Below are 20686 nucleotides of genomic sequence, written 5' to 3'. Positions count from 1 at the left end.
CTTCGCTTTTTGATCTAGAAGAAAATGTAGATAAAGGCTAATTTGTTGTCTGAGGGTGAATGGAAAGAGGATACGAAGTTTCATCATGACTGCCTGATAGCTCTGATCATCTCTGTGGTTGATTTAATCATATCTTGAGAGAAGAAGCAGTATGAGTGAGCGCTCCTGGATGGAAGCCCAGTCCTCCACATAAGGTTTCAATTGCTTTGTCTCAGCAAAAACCATGTGACCTTAGTGTTTCACCTGAGTGTTCCAGGTGGTGTATGTCACCTTTTTTCCCCCTTGCATAGCTTTTCATCTGCAGAAGCTTTGAGGTCTCTCAGACACAGATAGTTTCAAGGTAGTGGAAGCATAGAGTTAGATCTCAGGTGTTTTTAAATAGTACTTTTGAAAGCATTTATAAATGTTGAAAAAATACTAGACACAAATTTTTTTTTCAACTATTGAAAAAAAAATGTTTATTTTGTATGACAAAAACCACTACAATATTGTAAAGTAATTAGCCTCCAACTAATAAAAATAAATGAAAAAAAAGTAGACACAAATATTTTTAAATATTAGTGAAATTTATTAACCATAGTGTATTACACAAGTCACAGCCATGAAATTAAAAGACGCTTACTTGGAAAGAAAGTTGTGACCAACCTAGATGGCGCATATTAAAAAGCAGAGACATTACTTTGCCAACAAAGGTCCATCTAGTCAAGGCTATGGTTTTTCCAGTGGTCATGTATGGATGTGAGAGTTGGATGGTGAAGAAAGCTGAGTGCCAAAGAATTGATGCTTTTGAACTGTGGTGTTGGAGAAGACTCTTGAGAGTCCCTTGGACTGCAAGGAGATCCAACCAGGCCATCCTAAAGGAGATCAGTCCTGGGTGTTCATTGGAAGGACTGATGCTGAAGCTGAAACTCCAATACTTTGGCCACCTCATGCAAAGAGTTGACTCGTTGGAAAAGACCCTGATGCAGGGAGGGATTGGGGGCAGGAGGAGAGAGGGACAACAGAGGATGAGATGGCTGGATGGCATCACCAACTCGATGGACATGAGTTTGAGTAATCTCCAGGAGTTTGTGATGGACAGGGAGGCCTGGCGTGCTGCAATTCATGGGGTCACAAGGAGTTGGAAACAACTGAGTGACTGAACTGAACTGATTACACAAGTCACATAATCTGTTAGATTTTTACCCATGTAAAAAGTGGACTGGTAGTACCTAACAACAGGATTGATTTACAGATTAAATGAGATAAAATATGTGAGACAGCCTAGCTTTGTAATTAACACAGTAAAGGACCTAGGTTTATTTTCTTCTTCCATTATCGTTACTGGTAACCAAGCTCTTTAGCTTCTAGTTCTGCTTCTGAAATAACTGGGGTTTTCTTTCCTGCTTCACATGGTTTTGAAAGCTGCAGGTCTGGCAAAAGCACTGTGGCTTTTTGTAATAGAAACAAATGGATGACTAGACCAGTTGGAAGAAAAAATAGGGAGACTCCATGAGCGAGACATGACAGAGGACTCAGCTGATTCATTGTAATGTAGAGCATCCATCATCATGGGTCCAGAGGCAGACAATGTGAATTCTAAGCCTGATTCAAGCCAGCCCTGATTCTTTCTGAAGTGCTAAGTAATGTTTAACTTCTGTCAAAGATTCATCATAATGCCTGGCATTGCTGGGTTCTCTTGACTGTGATCATTTATTATATCCTATTGTTATATATCAGCACAAAACAATTTGAGTTCCTACAGAGGAAGGGACTTAACTTGAGATCTGTGAAACATTTAGCCAGTTTATAATGCAGAAATGAGATGCACAGGTTGGTAGATATATGTGTGTGCCAGTATCTTAACAGGGAGAGGACCCATATTTTTTATGAGATTCTCAGTGGAGTCTGTGAGCAAAAAAAAAAAAAAATGAAGACCACTACTATGTAGTAAAAGACCAAATTTTTTTATAGCTAGAGAGACTGTTTGCATGAGTATATTCTTCCTGGAATTCTAAAGTATACTCCCTGAGAAAAACAGGATTGGAACCATACATTATTTCTGTACACTGTAGTATCTTATAATGCGGTTTCTAATACATTTGTTTATCAACAGAATTCAAACAGATATTCTAAGGTCATTTAATTGCTTAAGAAACATGCCTGAGTTTATAACCTTCTTCCTTTAACTATGAACTTTCCCTATCACTCTCGTATTTAAAAAACAAAATTCTCTTTAGTTGTCTCAAATGAAAATTTTCTTTAGGATGAGGGACTTAGGCTTGTAGCTTTATTATGGACAGTGACCAGGTAGCCGAGCATCCTTGACTATACAATACTTAGAAATAAAACCTGCTAAGTCCTGGAGAGTGCCTTAGGCAGAAGTGAAAAACAGCTAACTGATTGTTTCAAGTATGGCCTACCAGTGGGTACAGCTGAGCAAGAGAGGGTGCACAATAGTGTCAGGGTACGTTTTGATGGCTGAGAGTAAGTGAAGAGGTTGATGTCACTGTCTCTATCTCTAAAATGAAAACTGATAACTCAGAGAGAGATAAGATACGTTCCCTTCACCTTGCCTTCTGATTATGGCTGAATCTGTTCTAGTATGGGGGAGTCCTGAAAGGCCCAGAGTGAACTTCCCCGACCAAGGGACACCCCGTCACAGAGATGTCTGATCAACCTCTTCCATTTCTGCAGAGGGGAACCCTACTCAAAACATTAGGACTTGGTAGCAAAGGAAATATTCCGTTCCTACATGCCAACCACTGACTTCATCCTTGCTACTGCTACAACAGGTGGTCCCAGGAGTGCTGGCAGAGGAGACTGGGGAAGTGAGGAGAGAATCACCAGATCTCCTGAGCACCTTCAGCAAATGCCCAGTCAGGGCAGTGTGCCTCCCACCTAGCAGACACGTGCAAATGGGTCAGGAGCACACATCTCAGGTTTCAACAAGCCCACATGGGCCCTGAGCCCATCACTTCCTATCCATGCAGTACTGCCAAGTTTGGAACTTCTCAGAGAAGTGTTCTTTATCTGCCAAACACATGATTACACCCACCGCACGGTGTGGTGCTGTGTGGGTTTTTTTGGTTTTTTTTTTTTTTGGTGCTGTGTGTTTTGATGAGATGATGTACGAATAGTACCTGTTGGTGTTAGTCACTCAGTCATGTCCAGGTCTTTGTGACACCTGGATTGTAGCCCACCAGGCTCCTCTGACCATGGGATTCTCCAGGCAAGATTACTGGAATAGGCTGACATTTTCTCCTCCACGGGATCTTCCCACAACTCAGGGATCAAACTCAGGTCTGCTGCACTGCAGACAGATTCTTTATTGTCTGAGCCACCAGGGAATGCTACCTTAGGGCTAACCAGTTTTATCCCACAGAAATTAATTTTCCGAGAGAAAAATATTTTTTAGTGTGCAATATATATAGAAATGTAATATATATTACCTCCCTAGTGGCTCAGTTGATAAAGAATCTGCCTGCAATGCGGGAGACTTGGATTTAATCCCTGGGTTGGGAAGATCTGCTGGAGAAGGGAATGGCTACCCACCCCAGTATTCTAGCCTGGAGAATTCCATGGACTGTTCGATGGGGTCACAAAGACTCAGACATGACTGAGTGACTTTCACTTCACTTAGAAATATCTGAGAAGATTTAATATATATCTTATACCTTTAATATATGCAAAAATATTCTGAAAAATCAGTATTGTTATGTTGCTTATATTTCTTTTTTTTTTTTTTTTTTGCTTCTATTTCTTAAGCAAAGATCATCAAACATCATTTAACCCATTTTTGATGGTGGGAAGTAACAGTTTTGTAACTTCTTAAGACAACTTAAAAAGTGCTTTTTATGTTTATCATTGTTTAGAGTACTGCTTAATGCCCTGTTCTGGAATTCAACAAAACTAACAGACTCTGTTGTAAATAGCTGGGCTGGTAGCCTGATGATAAAAGCCCGCTCATTTTCTGAAGAGTGTGATGTGCCATTTCCTCTCAAGCAGCTGCTATTGCTACTGATGCTTAGCTTTTCCTCTTTGACCTGTGCTAATTGGCTGCTTCCCTTCAGGTCTGGAAGAGTAGATTAATGTTATCTCTGTCCTTAAAATAGGAGAGAACAGGCACTGAGGGAGCCTGAGGATCTCTTCTGTATTGAAGACACAAGTGTGGTGATTTTTGTTGTTGTTTAGTTACTAAGTCATGTCTGACTCTTTTGCAACCTTATGGACTGTAGCTCTCCAGTCTCCTCTGTCCATGGGATTTCCCAGGCAAGAATACTGGAGTGGGTTGCCATTTCCTTCTCCAAGATATCTTCCCAATCTTCCCAACCCAGGGACTGAATGCATGTCTCCTGCATTGGCAAGCAGATTCTTTGCCATTGAGCCATCAGGGAAGTCCACACAAGTATTAATGAATCATATTTGTGTACATACACTCAAATATCTTCTTTCACCTTTGCTTCTACTTCTTCATTTACTTTGCTGGCTTTCTAGGGTGTTGGGTGTATTTTTGATGTGTGCTTGAATATGTGGAGGTTTGGTGGAGGTTCTTTTCTCAGTGATGGAAGGAATTTAACTTAAAAGTTCCTGATTTGGTTGCTTATTTCCAGCAGGTATGGAGATCTTTTTCTGACACTTGGCCTTGGCCTGACTTGGAACCCTTTTCTCAATTCATGAAAGTTAATGAACTACCTGCTGTGTGCAGGGCACTGAATTAGCTTCAGTGATGGGGCACAAGATGAGTGAGAAGTGGATCCTGTCCGCATGCAGCTTAAACTCCAAAAGAAGAAAGGCAATGCAAACTGAGCAAGCATGCACACAAACCATCCTATGTGGCAAAGCTGGATGATTTTTGTCATGAAGTCTTAAGTTTTAGAAGAACTCCAGAGAAAAAAATAATTCTGGAGGAGACCCTCCTGTAGGTGTGTTGGGTTATTTCTGAAGCAGCTGGAGGATGGCTGGGTCCCTGTGGTTACTGGTTAGAAAGAAGGTGGTTCAAAGAGAGAGTCTTCAAAACAGAAGCTAAGACATAGGGCACAGACGTGCACACTTGTCTAGGGAATGAGAAGAATTTTCATTCGATTGCAGAGCAGACTATTTACAGAGTAATAGTGACAGATAAAACTAAAGAAATATGATAGATCAGGTCTGAAATGCCAGCCTAAGCAAGGAGATCTGTCTTCTGATAACTTCAGAGCAGATTTAATTCTGCTTAAATCCTGGGGAGGGGAAATTGAACAGGCTCTACATAAACAAAATGGTGGTGTGGACAGGGAGTGTGCATGTGTTTAGGTGACTGCAGAAAAGAGTGTGGAGCCACACACCCTTTTCAAAGGCATTTTAGAGGAGGAATATCTGGGGCAGCCTAACTAGGATGCTAGCAAACTTTTGAATTTCGCATAGAATTACCCTTGTAAATGTGTCTGTTCTAGGAAGAACAACATACATTTGTGGAAAGTACCACATAATTAACTTAATTCAGACTCGGCATTTGGATCATGGTGTTTCTTCTATAAAACCCATTTCTAATGACTTTTTTTTTGTTTTATCTTGGTTTCTTTATTGTTATTAAAGTCACCTTTTACCTTCTTCTGCCTTTGAGGTTATAGTCTCATAAATCGAAAAGTCTTCTTAGAGTACTTAGCAGAAAATGTAATCAAAATGCTGAAAGCCAAATTTCACCTTGAAATGCTATTAGTGTCATTGGGAATGTGACCCGGATTGTTGGGGGAATGCTATTCAGCCAAATGGGGATTCATGACGCTGTTCTAGATATTTAGAAAGTAATGAGATATACTTAGCATAGGAATAGAAACAAAAACCATACTCAAATTTTAAAAAATTCTGTATTCTAGAACACCATGAGAAATAGTTTGTGCATGCTCTTTCTCTCTCTCTCTCTGGCTTTCTACATCTCTCTGGCTCTCTTGATCTCTCTTTCTCTTTTACATATATATATATTTTTTTAAAAATTTTATTATATATTTATTTATACACACCTATGTTGCCCACTCACATATAAGGAAGCAATATGGTAAAGTATATTCAGGGAGTTTGAGTTCAGGAGTTATAGGGGTTTCATTAGTTTGAAGGCTCTGAATTAGTTTGAATCTCAATTAGGATTGTCAAATTTGGTATGCTTACATACTATCATAAATGGTAAACTCTTTAGTGGTGAGAAATGCTCAGATATTCAGCTATTCTGATAAATATTTTAGAGTTTCTAAACAGAACCCACTTCTAATGCTGGTTTTCAAATAATTGGTAAATCAATGTGATTGTGTCTTTTAATGATCTAGAATTGACAACTTATTTATTTAGCACATCGCAGTGACCATTATACAAATTACTATTGGAGCTCTCTGGTACTAAGCAATTCACATTGCTGGTAGGAAAAAAAAAAGATAGATGATGTCACTTTCCTGCTCCAATGCTTTCGATGTCTTCCCATTGCACTTTAAAATCTAAAGTCCTTAACTTGACCTTCAAGAGCCTGTATAATTTGGCCCCTGACATCCTATCTCATGTCACTCTTCATCTTAAACACCACACAGGTATGCACGCATGTCTCATCCATGAATTGGCAAGGAGATGCCAAGGTGGATGACAAGTACTTAATTGAAGGAGGGTGTTTTAAAGTTTTAGTAACTGATCTTTGACCTCACATAAGTCAAGCATCATATTAGATACTGTATCTCTAGTCCAGAAGCATCCATGGCACATGAAAGATGTCCAGTACATTCCTATTCTGTCAACCACCAAATGAGAAGATGAGATCTTCTGATGGTGATTCCAAATACTCGAAAGCTAGCAGGACTCTGGGCATTTAATAAAAGGCTAGAGTTATCAGCCTGCCCAACACTGAGAAATTGGTGAAGAGAATACTGACTAGTGATAGGAAAAGTTACTATCTGAGCTTCCGAGGTAAATATGAGGACCTAGAATCAGAAAATCATTGGTAGACCAATAGACATGAATTTAAGTGATTAGATTATAAGATCCATAAATAAAACACGGGAACAATAATATGACTGCTTAGCCTACCAAGATGCTGAGGCAATGGCTTAATAAATCATCATACCTACCAAGGGTTAACTTTCCAAGAGGATCGACTTGATATTTTCTACCTCCAGTGAGAACAGACTAAAAGAGAGCAGGTCTTCATTGCAACTTGATAGATTTAAATTATCCAACAGGCATAATTTCATGACAATGAACTTTATTACTTATTGGAAATTATAGCCAAAGGATGGATGGATGGGTGAGTGAGTGGACAGAAGTACAGAGGATCGGTGAATGGATAGGTGGTTGATGATGATAATGACTATTGTTAGTATAAATCTTAGAAACAGAATCAATCCACATGTATTCCAGAGACCTCTCAAAAGAAATTAGACCTAAATTCTGAACTTAGTTCCCTTTTAACCTTTATTTTGTGTATGTTCCTCTGATAACTGACCTTTTTTGAAAAAAACAACTCCATATTTATGTGTTTTTAACTTTTTAAATCATTTGCATTCCTTTTTAGAAGCAGGCTCCATGGTTTCTCACTAAATACAGCTGGCTAATAGCTGTGATGTATTGAGTTGGCCATGACATGTAAATTTTCCCTTTGTTTACCTCTCTGCCTCCAAGTAGTAGGTTAGAATTAAAACCAAAATGATTCTGTGTAGGACATGTTCCAGCTTTCTTTTTAAAATTCACCTTTGAAGAATTTAATTCACAGTGCTAAATGCCACATATACTAAAAATTTATAGAGATTTTACCAAAGGACTTGCCCCTTTCTCTCTGGATGAAATATTAAAAAAGAGAGAGAGAGAATATGAAAAGTATTTTTGTTATTGTGCAGTTTGCTTGCTTTGGGTTTATTTTCTTGTTGAAAATGGAGTTTTTTGCAAATGATATTTGGTGAATTACAATTCAATTGAATTTTTCTGTTTATGCCTGAAAACCAGAGTCATGCTGTGCAGGATCATTAACTTCAGTTCTGTCTACATGTCATTATCAGGCTGAGGAGGGACTGGAGATGGAAGGGAGAGATGAGTGTCAGTGGATATAGTGAGAGAGAGTGAGGGAGAGAGAGAGAATAAGAGGAAAATCATTTACAGAACAAGGTTCTCATGGGACAGGTCAAATTAATTTCACTACTGCTTGAAGTATTATTCTTCCTATCCGGCAAGAAGCAGAAAACAAATTCTGTATACTGCTAACCCAAGTAAGAATAACACTGGCCTACTTTCAATCATGCTGGGATGACCAGCGAATTAGTTTGTAATAGATTTGCACACAGTAAAACCTTCACCAATGATGTAGTATTTTCCTGCTTCAGGAGATAGTTGTGTTTCTTACTGTGAGTATTAAATCCCCACCCCCCATCTTTTATGATGTGTGTGTGTTCAGTTGCTCAGTTGTGTCCAACTCTTTGTTACCCCATGGACTGTAACCTGCCAGGCTTCTCTGTCCATGGGATTTTATAGGCGAGAATACTGGAGCGGGTTGCCATTTCCTTCTCCATAAAATATCTCCAGATATTTTATGATAGATGTCAGTAAATTCCATTTCTTGATCTTGGTTTGGTTTTCATAGCTGTAACCAGGAAAACCTTGAGATTTTGAAATTTTGATTATTTTCAGATTTGATGTTATGTTTTTATTTTTAAAGGAATAGAGCAATGGAGATGCTGTAAGTGCTGAAGTCAGTCATTTAGTTACTTTTAAGTAATCTGTTAGAAGAGCTGATTTCTCATTGCTTTGTAACTATCAAAACTGCAAAAAAAAAAAAAAAGCAAGAGAAATCTGCATAAAATAATGTACAATATTTATTTTAGGTAAGATATAAAGCCTTTACACCCACTGAAACTTTACAAATACCTTTTGTAATAGATGATAAAACTGAGACTCAGAGAGGTTGTGTAATTTGCCCCAGGAGGTAGTGAAGCTGGGATTTGAACAAAAGTTTTTCAGAGCTCAAAGCTCCTACATTTTTTTACAACTATATATGTTTCCTATGGATCTTGTTACTGTTGTTTAATCCTTAAGTCCTCTCTGACTCTTTTGTGACCCTGTGGACTGTAGCCTGCTAGGCTCCTCTGTCCATGGGATTTCCCAGGCAAGAATACTGGAGTGGATTGCCATTTCCTTCTCCAGGGGATCTTCCTGACTCAGGAATTGAACTTGCCTCTGCTGCATCGCAGATAGATTCTTTAGCACTGAGCTACCAGGAAAGCTCACCTTGTTACTATGTTTAATGCTTAATGGAAATTGTTCACCTACTTAAAATTCTTCCCATTTTCACTCAACTCCTTCATTGCCGTGATATTGACATAGCAAATCTAGGTCCTTTTGTGGCAAGCCTGTTTCATGACCATTTTTGTTTCAACATTTTCTTCCATGTCACCATGTCCATATTCCTTAAAAATCATTATTATTTTTAGCCCTTGAAGTCTTAATTGTCTTAGGGTCATCTCCATTTTAGTGCACTAACCTGAACTCCCATATATCAAACCTGATCTTCAAGGTGCCATCCACATCAGCCTCTTTTGTAATCCAATTCTAATGGAGTGTGTCACTAACGTGCATATTTCTGAGAGTGGACTCAGCTCAGAATGAAAGGGTGCTATTTTATAAAGAGGCTCTGTACTCACCAAGTACAAAGATCACCTGGATTTCCTTTGAGTCACATAAAAATGAAGGTAAAGCATTCAGAGTGAAGAGCACATGCCCACCAGTTTTGAATAATTTGGGTTAAAACGGCAAATGCGTAGATCAATCAACAAACATTTGTTAACTGACTATGCCAAGTACTGCTTGACATTGAACTTGACATTGAACTTCATATTCCCTGGTACTCGCCTTTGTTAAGCATCTCCCATATCTTAGGCAGTAGTCTTGATGCTGAAAATCATAAATATCATAAAAAATCATGGTAGGAACTGGCTTTCTTCTTAACTGGTCTTAAATTTTTCTGTAAGAACTTCTTAAGACAAAGAATCTAAATTGGATTATATTACCTATATTTAAAACTTAGAGGAAGAGCTAATACACAAAGTATTTTAATCTTTCCTGACAGAAATACAGTGGCCATCATAATGAATAGATATTACCAGTGAGAGTTGCTGTCAATACGCGGCATTATGCCCAGGCAATTAAATTTGCCTGTTTTTTATTACTGAGACCAAATGTTTGGCCTGAGTTCCTGGAGAAAATAAGTAATTCCATTACATGTGATTCACCTTTGAGTAACCCCTCAAGCTGACGAAGACTTAAGCTGAGAATTCATGTTTATCACAGAAATAATTCATTTAGCAAACATTTATTGGGTCTCCTTATGTTCACTGGGCAGCACACAAAGATGTAAATACGCAAAATACAGTCTTTGTGCTTAACAAATGTCCTGCCTAATTTCCCTAAAAATGTCTTTCAATTTAAAAAAAAATTAAAGTTTTTGTGTTTGCTTTTGCTCTTGTTTTTGATAAGAGGGCAAAACAAATTGTGAACCAACAGAAAGATATGCCAAAGATATGCAGGGCATGGGCTCTGAAGTCAGGCAGAGGGGACTCTGAATGTGGTCTGTCAATTACCACCTGTGTGACCTGGCTCCAGTCACTCCTCATGAACCATGGTATGTAATCAATAACATAATAGCTCCTACTTTGTAAGGTTGTGTTAAGATAGGGAAGTTCCTGACAGATTTCCTGAAACATCTTAAGTACTTAAAAAATTACATTTATTTGGTTTTTATTTATTTGGTGGGTTTTGGACTAAATTGAGCTTTTCAATGTGCTATGATATATGTTCTTCACCTAAAAATGTGGTGAGGTCACACCACACTGCTTCCCCAAGTCTCTTTTCCTGGCCTTAATGCACATGCCTTCAGACAGGTCCACCCCATGCAGTTTAGGGCTCCCTCTCCTCTCCCCTGATACCTCTATATACACAGATATCAAAAAACTAAACATTAATGGACTATAGATAGCAAAAATCCAGAAAAGCCGCTTGACTTTTGTTTTAATTATACAAACATTCAGTGACATTTTTTTAAAAGTGTTAAACAAACAAGGATGGTGTGTCCACCTCGTACTGGGCATTGCCCTGGGTACTGCAAGAAGCATCAGGACCACCCAGTAAGAGGTTGCTTGCCTTAAAGACATACAGACTTGGCTCAAAATCCTGATCTTACCTAATTTCTTTGTTTGATGATCTTGGAAAAGGAACTTAATCACTTTGAGTCTATTTCTTAGTCCATACCATAGGGTTAGTAATAACATCTGTACTTGTTGAGAGGGTTGTTGTTGTTCAGTCACGAAGTCGTGTCCGACTCTTTGCAACTCCGTGGACTGCAGCACTCCAGTCTTCCCTGTCCTTCACCATCTCACGGAGCTTGCTCAAACTCATCTCCACTGAGTCAGCGATGCCATCCAACCATCTCATACTCCATCTCTCCCTTCTCCTTCTGCCTTCTATCTTTCCCAGTATCAGGGTCCTAATGAGTTGACGCTTTGCATCAGGTGGCTAGAATACTGGCACTTCAGCTTCAGCATCAGTTCCTCCAATGAATATTCAGGGTTGATTTCTGTTAGGATTGACTGGTTGACTCCTTGCTGTTCAAGGGACTCTCAAGACTTCTTCAGCACCCAGTTTGAAAGCATCAGTTCTTCAGTGCTCAACCTTCTTTATGGTCCAACTCGCACATCCATACATGACTACTTGGAAAAACCAAAGCTTTGACTAAATGGACCTTTGTCAGCTAAGTGACATCTCTGCTTTTTAATACACTGTCTAGGTTTGTCATAGCTTTTCTTCCAAGGAGCAAGCATCTTTTAATTTCATGGCCACAGTCACCATCCTCAATGATTTTGAAGCCCAAGAAAATAAAGTCTCTCACTGTTTCCGTTTTTTCCCCATCTTTTTGTCATGAAGCGATGGGACTAGATGCCATGATCTTAGTTTTCTGAATGTTGAGTTTTAAGCCAACTCTTTCACTCTCCTCTTTCACCTTCACAAAAGGCTCTTTAGTTCTTCTTCACTTTCTGCCATTGGGTGGTATCATCTGCATATCTGAGGTTATTGATATTTCTCCTAGCAATCTTGATTCCAGCTTGGGATTCATCCAGCCTGGCATTCTGCATGATGTACTCTGCATATAAGTTAAATAAGCAGGGTGACAATATACAGCCCTGTCAGACACCTTTCCCAATTCTGAACTAGTCTGTTGTTCCATGTCCCATTCTAACTGTTGCTTCTTGACTTACATACAGGTTTCTCAGGAGGCAGGTCAGGTGGTCTGGTATTCCCATCTCTTTAAGAATTTTCCAGTTTGTTGTGATCCACACAGTCGAAAGTTTTAGTATAGCCAATGAAGCAGAAGGAGATATTTTTCTGGAATTCTCTTACTTTTTCTATGATCCAACTGATGTTGGCAATTTGATCTGTGGTTCCTCTGCATTTTCTAATCTAGCATGTACATCTGGAATTTCTAAGACTAACTTGAAGGATTTTGAGCATGACCTTACTAACATATGAAATGAGCACAGTGGTATGGTAGTTTGAACATTCTTTGGCATTGCCCTTCTTTGGGATTGGAATAAAAACTGACCTTTCCCAGTCCTGTGTCAACTTCTGAGTTTTCCAAATTTGCTGGCATATTGAGTACAACACTTTAACTGCATCATCTTTTAGTATTTTAAATAGCTCAGTTGGCTAACTTTGAAAAAAGCTCAGCCTAGTGCCTGGCACATTTGAAGGACCTAGTGAATTAGTGCTGTCTTCCCCTCACTTCTAGGGATTACAGAGAGGAAAAACTAAGGTTGTTCCTCCAAACCTCATGTCCTGTGGAGATATGAATCTTATATCGAAATGAACACAATTCCTCTCATAGTGTCTGTAGGTTTTGCTGCAAATGACAGCCAGTAAGAAGTCAAATTGAGATATGATCCCAGATCTTCGATTCCAAAGTAGGCCATGGATTCTGTTCCCTTCTACCATGTCTCCTGCCCTGCTTCTGGGAGGTTGTCTTCATGCTTCTGAGGCAGATGAGATGGTTTGCATTCCTCTATGAACTGTGTTTTACATACCGACCTTAAACAACTGTCACTGCCACCCTCTCCTCCTTCCAGTGCTCCTCTTTCTTCCAAAGCTCCAGGTCACTCTTAGAGCTAGCCTTGTGCCCAAGCCTTTTCCCTTGTCCAAGCTCTGCTCAAAAGCACTGTTTGTAGAGGGGTGGGAAGCAGAAGGACCAGATATACCCCAGGAACATGATCTCCAGAAGTGCCACCTTTCCAACAATTTTAAAAGCAATATGCTTATATGGGGTGTTTAACACCATAGTTAAGAGCTGTTAGTGAAAGCAGTAGGTAAGCAAGACTGTGACATGAGTGAAAAATGAAAGTGTTAGTCGCTCAGTCCTGTCTAACTGTGACCCAATGGACTGTAACTTACCACGCTCCTCTGTCCAAATTCTCCAGGCAAGAATACTGGAGTGGGTTGCCATTTTCCCTTCTCCAGGGGATCTTCCTAACCCAGGGACAGAACCTGGGTCTCCTGCATTTCAGGCAGATTCTTTACCATCTGAGCCACCAGAACATGAGTGAGAAAAGTAATAAAAAGTAGTGCCACATCTCTTCCCCTCCCCCAGCCCCTTTAAGATAGCTGGGAGATAAACCAACTTGCTACCAACATGCTGATGATGGTGACCACTCCACCTTTGACCTCTCGTTGTCTTACCAGCTAGCAGTGGGATGGTAAGAATTCAGTACAAGGAGAGAAAGGAGGAGGTGCTGGCAGAACTCTGCACTTACACCCCCGTATGGCATGACAGCATCTCTGGTGAAGAGCAGAATCTTCTGTGTTCTGTGTGGTTAGTCCTCAGCTACTGCCTACAGGATGCTTACACCTTGATTTCTCCCATTTTGATCTCAGCTCCAGGACTGTTATCTCAATCTGTCCATCTAAAGAACTAGTCTTTATTTTTAGGGAAAAGTATTAATATTTCAAGAGTAATTTTTAAAAATAGGAGACATGAAGCTAACCAAGCAAAAACTCTGTGGTTTCTTTTGAGTATCAGATTTTGACGTTTTATCTAAGATAAAACAGAGTATTGAGGCCAAATTCTTTTTTGGAAGACCCTTCTTAAAAATTCTATTTTCTGTGTAACATTTAAAGGCTAAATTTAGAATTTAGTGTTTACTTAATGAATCCCTACAGAACAGTTATACCTGAGAGAAAAGAAAATTGATTTAGGTAATTTTTTGCTGTACTATTTCTTCTTCACCAGCAGAGTTGTATACTCAAAGTCAGGAAGTTCTAAGGTATCTTTAGATTCTAAGGTATTCTAGAATCTTTAAGTTCTAAGGTATCTAGTTTTAAAATATAATTAGTTCAAAGACATTTCAGAGAAGAACATTAGTGAACACAGTCATTTGTGTTTGAAATTTAAAAGACTTTTTAAAGTTATTTTTAAACACTTTCATACATTTTGGAGCTATCATAAGAAACGTATTTTACATGGTCGCCCTGTTTGCAAACATTGACCACTCACATAACTGAGACCAAGAATTTCATGATATAGTCTTCATCCTTTCTACAGGCAATGCACACTTAGTTTTTGTCTTCTATTTCATTTTTGAGTGAAAGTTTCACCCTAACAAATTGATTTCATAAGCTTCCAGTGGTCTGATGTACAGTTTGAAAAGGAGATGAGAAATAATTTCTCTATGTTATTACAATTGAATGAATTATTTTAGGGAATATTCTATTTGAGAACCACTATGGGGCAATGAAAATGAAGACAGACATCTATTACATAGTGGTGTGGCTAGCTTCGTGGAGCTTACCATCTAGTAGGGGTTAACATAACACTGTGATCCGATGAGAAAAGCTGAAAGGAACATTAAAAATGTGTTCATGATAAGCATTTTGTAAAAATCTGTTACATGAGAAAGAAGTGCTGGAGGTTTAGTTGTAGTTATCAGTTGTCATGGACATACCAGTTTCTTGATAGTGAAGGTCATCATGAAGACAGATTTGTGACTATATAGCTCCCAGTTTCTTTACTAAATATTGACAACTTTAGCACAAAAATAAATAAAAAGGAAAAAAAAAAAGATCCCAAACTTATAAGCCAATCCGCCTTGTCTCTTTCTCTTCTTCTTTGCTCCCTCCTATCTTCTTCCCCTTGGTCACAGAATGATCTGGCTTGAATTATTCTGTTTCTTTTTTATTGTGATGAAATATACATGATAGAATTTACCATTTTGGCCATGTTAAAGTGTATTCAGTACATTCTCAGTGTTGAGTAGCCACTAGCACTTTATAGTTCCTGAACTTTCATACCATCTTAGAAGGAAACTCCATACCAACTAGGCAGTCACTCCTCTCTTCCCCTCTTCCTCACCCTTGGCAACTTCTCCTCTGTTTTCTGTAACAATGAATTTGCCTGCCCTTGATATTTCACATAAATGGATTCATGCACTGGGTGGTTCTTTGTATCTGGCTTCTTTCATTTAGCATAATGTTTTCAAGGTTCATGCATGATGTAGCATGTGTCAGTACTGCATTCCTTTAAATAATATTGCATTGTATGGGTACCCCACATTTTTTAAAATTCATTTGTTCATGGAGAACTGTTTCATTTTAAGGGGGATTTATTCAGAAAATACTTGTAAATGATTAGACATGCCTTTAAAGGTTTGATTACATATGTACAAGGTGGCACCTAAAGGCTTTCAAAGAAATATGATGCCTATTTATAGAAGCTTGAGTATGATAAAAAGTACTGTATATCCAGAAGCTCAGGAAATAGTACTGGGTCTGACCTACGGATTTACGATTTAGGATTCATCTACTTATAGAAGGAAAATGAAACCATGAATGATCAGTGAATGAAACTGCCCCCCAAGGAGCAGATGTAAAGACAATTAGGACACAGTCCAGCAGAACTCTGGGGATCCGTGGGTAAAGAACCTCCAATACCCACCCCTAGAGATGATGATAGATAAAACCTAACTCAGGTAAACCCTCAGGCTCCTCATTTGCAAAGAAAATACTTACTTTTTCACAAGGCTTGTAAGAAATATAAATGAGTCAACATATGCGAAGCAGCTGGCACTCAGCCTGTAGGTTGGACCTCGGTTTTGTAGCTACAAACATTACTCTATACCTTTGTGCTGTCGCTATTGTCAGTTTCTGCATCTTTGCTGTTTCATTACCTTGTAACATCATATCCAGGACTACCTATCTTGAAATAAGCTTTCCTACCATCTTCAAAGTCAGTCTATTTTTAAATTTTGCTGTTGTAGTTCCCAGACTTTACTAGCTTCTCCCATAATACCAGAGGAGGCTAAAGGAATCTAAATGAGGTGGAGAGATGCTGCAGGCACAGGTCAGACTTCCGTGTGCCTGACCCAGTTCTGCATGCGCGTGGGAGGATGTTCTTAGCTCCAGAGCTTGGAAGAGGACTGTCCTAGCCTCAGATCATCAGAACATTAAAATTCTTCCTCTTTAGAAATCTTTGTTTAGACGTTGGCAAGGGAAAAGTTAATTACTTCATTTCTCAAAGACATTTGATCTTTTCCCTTCCATTTTTGGTAAAGAATAATTGACAAAAATTCATGACTTATCCTAAGGATAATTGTACTGTAGAAATTCACTTTAAAACTTTCATGTAGTTTGGGAGTCAGAAGTGAAAAAAATCATTGGATATAGTGTTTTTTAAGCTTATTATTTTACCATAGGTGGTGTCTTAAGCTTGTTACTACTATAAGATCTTTGACTATCCTTGTTCTCTTTTGAAGAATTTCTTTGGATATTTTTTAAAACTTTCTTTTGTATTGGGGTATATCCAATTAACAGTGTTGTGATAGTTTCAAGTGAACATGGTAGGGATTCAGCCATGCACATACATGTATCCATTTTCCCTCAAACTCCCCTCCTACCCAGGCTGCCACATAACATTCAGCAGAGTTCCATGTGCTATATCGTAGGTCCTTGTTGGTTATCCATTTTAAATATAGCAGTGTGGACATGTACATGCTCTGAATATTTTAAAATAAACTCTCAAAAGACTTGACAACACCTTTCCATTCACTTTTAGTTAATTTGGTATGATTGCTTCTTCCTGTGTCTTCTCAAACAGCTATTAAGATATGAATAACTTTTATATTTCATATTTTTTCATCTTTCAGAATTTTCTTTATAGTTTTCTAAATTTCTCACATCTTTCCATCTTTCAAGGGGTAAAAATTTTCAGTGTTTTCTCTTATTCAGCAGTTTGATTAGTTTTGTTTTTCTGGAATGTCACACCTCTGGTGTATTTCTATATATATTCCATATATGAGAATGTATTCTATATATGGGAAATACGACTTTCATTGAAACTAAAACTACAGAATGGCATTGCATTTTGCGAATATGTGCAAATTCTTTCATTCCTTGTTGCTGGCTGATTTGTTGTAAACTGAGAGATGGAAATATTTAAAAAAATGTAACTCATATTCATCTACACAATTAGAAATGATGCTGGAGATGGACTCTGTCTCCTGAAGCCTGAGCCAGAGCACTCTTCACTGGAAAATGGACAACTCATGACGTTCATGACCTAGTTCATATTGGCTATTATCCAAATTTGGTGGTCAAAAACAGGACAGAGTCTATGAAAAACTTCTATTGCCTGTTCTGTTACTAATTTAATACAAGAATTACTGGAATTTGTCTGTATTTTCTCATCTGTTTGGTAGGACATGCTATCTCTTATCTCATGGTCAAGTTACAGGAACTAAAGTAATTTGAAAACATAAGATAATAATAGCATTTGTTTTATAATCCTATAAAAACCAGTATTGACCAGTGAATATAGCACACACTGGGAGCCCCAAAGCTGAATTAGAAGCATGGAGAAGCCAGTGAAGAGACTTAAAGCTCAAGAAAAATTATAGGAAGAAAATGATAATTTTGTCCTTATAAGGAGATAAGGCAATTAGAGGTGAGAAGTTTCTCACACTCAGAATTAAAAATGACAGAGGGAAGGTATTCCTAAATGTAATGGGTGGATAGTTTAAATGTCAGTAAGTTTTCTGTGAACACCTCATGTGGAGAGTAATGCAGAATAGCTTAATGTGGGAGGAGATTTTTTTTAAACAAACATTGACATTTTAAAGACCTAAACCTCTTAAATGGAATGACTGTTCAAATGCAAAATTAGACAAACAGAGGCATTTGGAGATTATATTTGAGTAGCATCTTGAGAGTCAGATAATGAATGACTCAGATCATCCAAGTGGTCTGGGCTGATTCATATATGTTAGAAGATGACATCAAATCTCTGATTTTGTCAGTGTTTTTCCCTGTGATCCACCTGGAGCATGCGTGCATGCTCAGTCGCTTCAGTCACGTTCAACTCTTTGCAACCCCAAGGACTGTAGCCCGCCAGGCTCCTCTGTCCATGGGGATTCTCCAGCAAGAATACTGGAGTGGGTTGCCAGGCCCTCCTCCAGGGGATTTTCCCAACCCAGGGATTGTCTCCTGCATTGCATGTGGGTCCTTACCCACTGAGCCGCCCGGGACGCCCAGTCCACCTGGTGGCGATAGGGGCAGTCGCTCAGTCGTGTCCGACTCTCTGCAACCCCACAGACTGTGCCTGCCAGGTTCTTCTGTCCATGGGATTCTCGGAGAAGAATACTGGACTGGGGAGCTGTTTTCTTCTCCAGATCCAGCTGGTAGTGCCAAACAAATTCTGAACATCAGTGACTTTTCCAGATATAATTTGTGAAGAAAAATTTCCAAACCACCAGTAACAAGTCTGAGGTTTTGAAGATATAGGCAATGATATATCTGAATAAGACTCACTAACATGAGAAACTGGTTTCCCCAATGGCTCAGAGGTAAAGAATCCACCTGCAATGCAGGAGATGCAGGTTTGAACCCTGGGCCGGGAAGATTCCCTGGAGGAGGAAATGGCAGCCCACTCCTGTATTCTTGCCAGGGAAGTCCTATGGAGAGAGGTGTCTGACCGGCTACAGTCCATGGGATCAAAGAGTCGGACACGACTGAGAACACACACAGCATGAGAAACACAAGCCACACATGTAACTACAGGACGTGAGGAGATGGGAATCCCAGACGGAACCTTGATAGGACAAGAATGCAAGATACAAGATTGGGCTTGGTTTATCTAGGATGGAAGAAAGGAGCCTTCTTATTCCAATAGCACCTGAATGATGCTTCTTAGAAGACATCTTAAATCTTGAATCAAAAATATTATCTGGTTCCTGTGTTTGGTGCAGAGGATATAGAGAGCATATCCTTGGGCTCTGTCCTAGAAAGGCTTACAGTCTATGAGGGAAACTGACATAGGAACTAATAAGTGGAGTAATTTGTTGTATTATAATACATCATTGTTGTTTAGTTGCTAAGTCAATACACATAAGAGCAAAATGTGAGAAACCGACAGGATAGTCGATTTCTGACTACACTAGGATTAGGAGGCCCTCACAAAGGAGGTGGAAGTTGATGGGTCAGCCTTGGAAGCATGTATGGAAGTTCTAAATATCAACAAGATAGGAAAAGCATTTCAGCCGGTGGTAAGGACCAAACAAGGAAAAAAGAAATGCTGGAGTACAGATGTTGTAGTATGTTCAGAGAATCCAATAAAGCCACCAAATTGAGAAAGTAGAAAAGGATGAATTGAGAATATGGATACAAGGATGTGTCAGGCCAATGTGGCTCTCTCATGTGGTTTACACGAGTTCTGTCTTAGAACTATCCTGTTCTCAAGAATACGTCTAACCTGGAAATGACTGTTCTAAATCTGTGATTGGGTTTCTTGGCAGAGTGCCTATTTGGAGAATGAATAACAATAGTCTAAGAAAAGCTTGCCAACTTTTCTGTACCTGGTTCTGATCTCCTTTCCATTTATTTATATTCTTTTTAAAAAAATAATTTTATTTATTTCTTTAGTTTTGGCTTCACTGGGTCTTCTTTGCTGTGTGGGCTTTTCTCTAGTTGCAGCAAGCCGGGCCTACTCTCCAAATGCAATTTACAGGCTTCTCATTGCAGTGGCTTCTCTTGTTGGGGGGTATGGGCTCTAGGTGAGGGCTTCAGTAGTTGAGATTCCAGGGCTCTAGAGCACAGGCTCAGTAGTTGTGGCAAATGGGCTTGGTTGTACCGCAGCATGAAGGATCTTCCCGAATCAGGGATCGAACCCACATCTCCTGCATTAGCAGGTGGAGTCTTTACTGCTGAGCTACCAGGGAAGCCTATTTTTATATTCTTACATTGCTTATAGTGCTAAGAGCTTACAGTGAGTGCAATGTCCTTGATAAACTCTGTTGAAAAATATGAGAATGAGTCATACACATATGCGTGCGCACACACACACATGCATACACATGAAGAAACTTTCATGGCTTTTTGAACATTCAGATTTAACTAATGTGCTGCAACTTTAAAAATAGTTCACTTGAATGTTGCTAGGAACATTCGAAAATAAACTTTCTGACCTTTTGTTGTTTTCCCACAGGATTGAAAAAACGTACAAGGAAGGCCTTTGGAATACGGAAGAAAGAAAAGGACACTGATTCTACGTATGTACTTGAGAACGCCACTGCTCAGCATCAGCTGACGGTGCCGTGTGGGAATGTGGATCTGGTTTGGGCTGCTGTAGAGAAGAATAATGAGCCCGTTAAACCTCTTGTTTGGCTAGAATCCCTGC

The 20686-nt window shown here is 39.1% G+C and overlaps 1 protein-coding gene across 10 annotated transcripts in view; it reads left to right on the top strand.

Annotated features, from left to right (window-relative positions):
* Positions 1-20686, top strand: part of SGIP1 (SH3GL interacting endocytic adaptor 1) — a 229555-nt gene that overhangs the window by 72803 nt on the left and 136066 nt on the right. For all 10 annotated transcript variants that reach the window (XM_061121671.1, XM_061121676.1, XM_061121677.1 and 7 more), the window contains exon 2: positions 20495-20558. In XM_061121671.1, coding sequence (XP_060977654.1) covers positions 20495-20558 — 64 coding nt within the window. The remainder of the gene's footprint in view (positions 1-20494; positions 20559-20686) is intronic.

The sequence above is a fragment of the Dama dama genome, chromosome 20 (genome assembly GCF_033118175.1).
Source record: "Dama dama isolate Ldn47 chromosome 20, ASM3311817v1, whole genome shotgun sequence".
Taxonomy (NCBI): Eukaryota; Metazoa; Chordata; class Mammalia; order Artiodactyla; family Cervidae; genus Dama; species Dama dama.
Note: the sequence above shows the minus strand (reverse complement) of the source record. Positions and strands in the feature narration are given on the sequence as shown.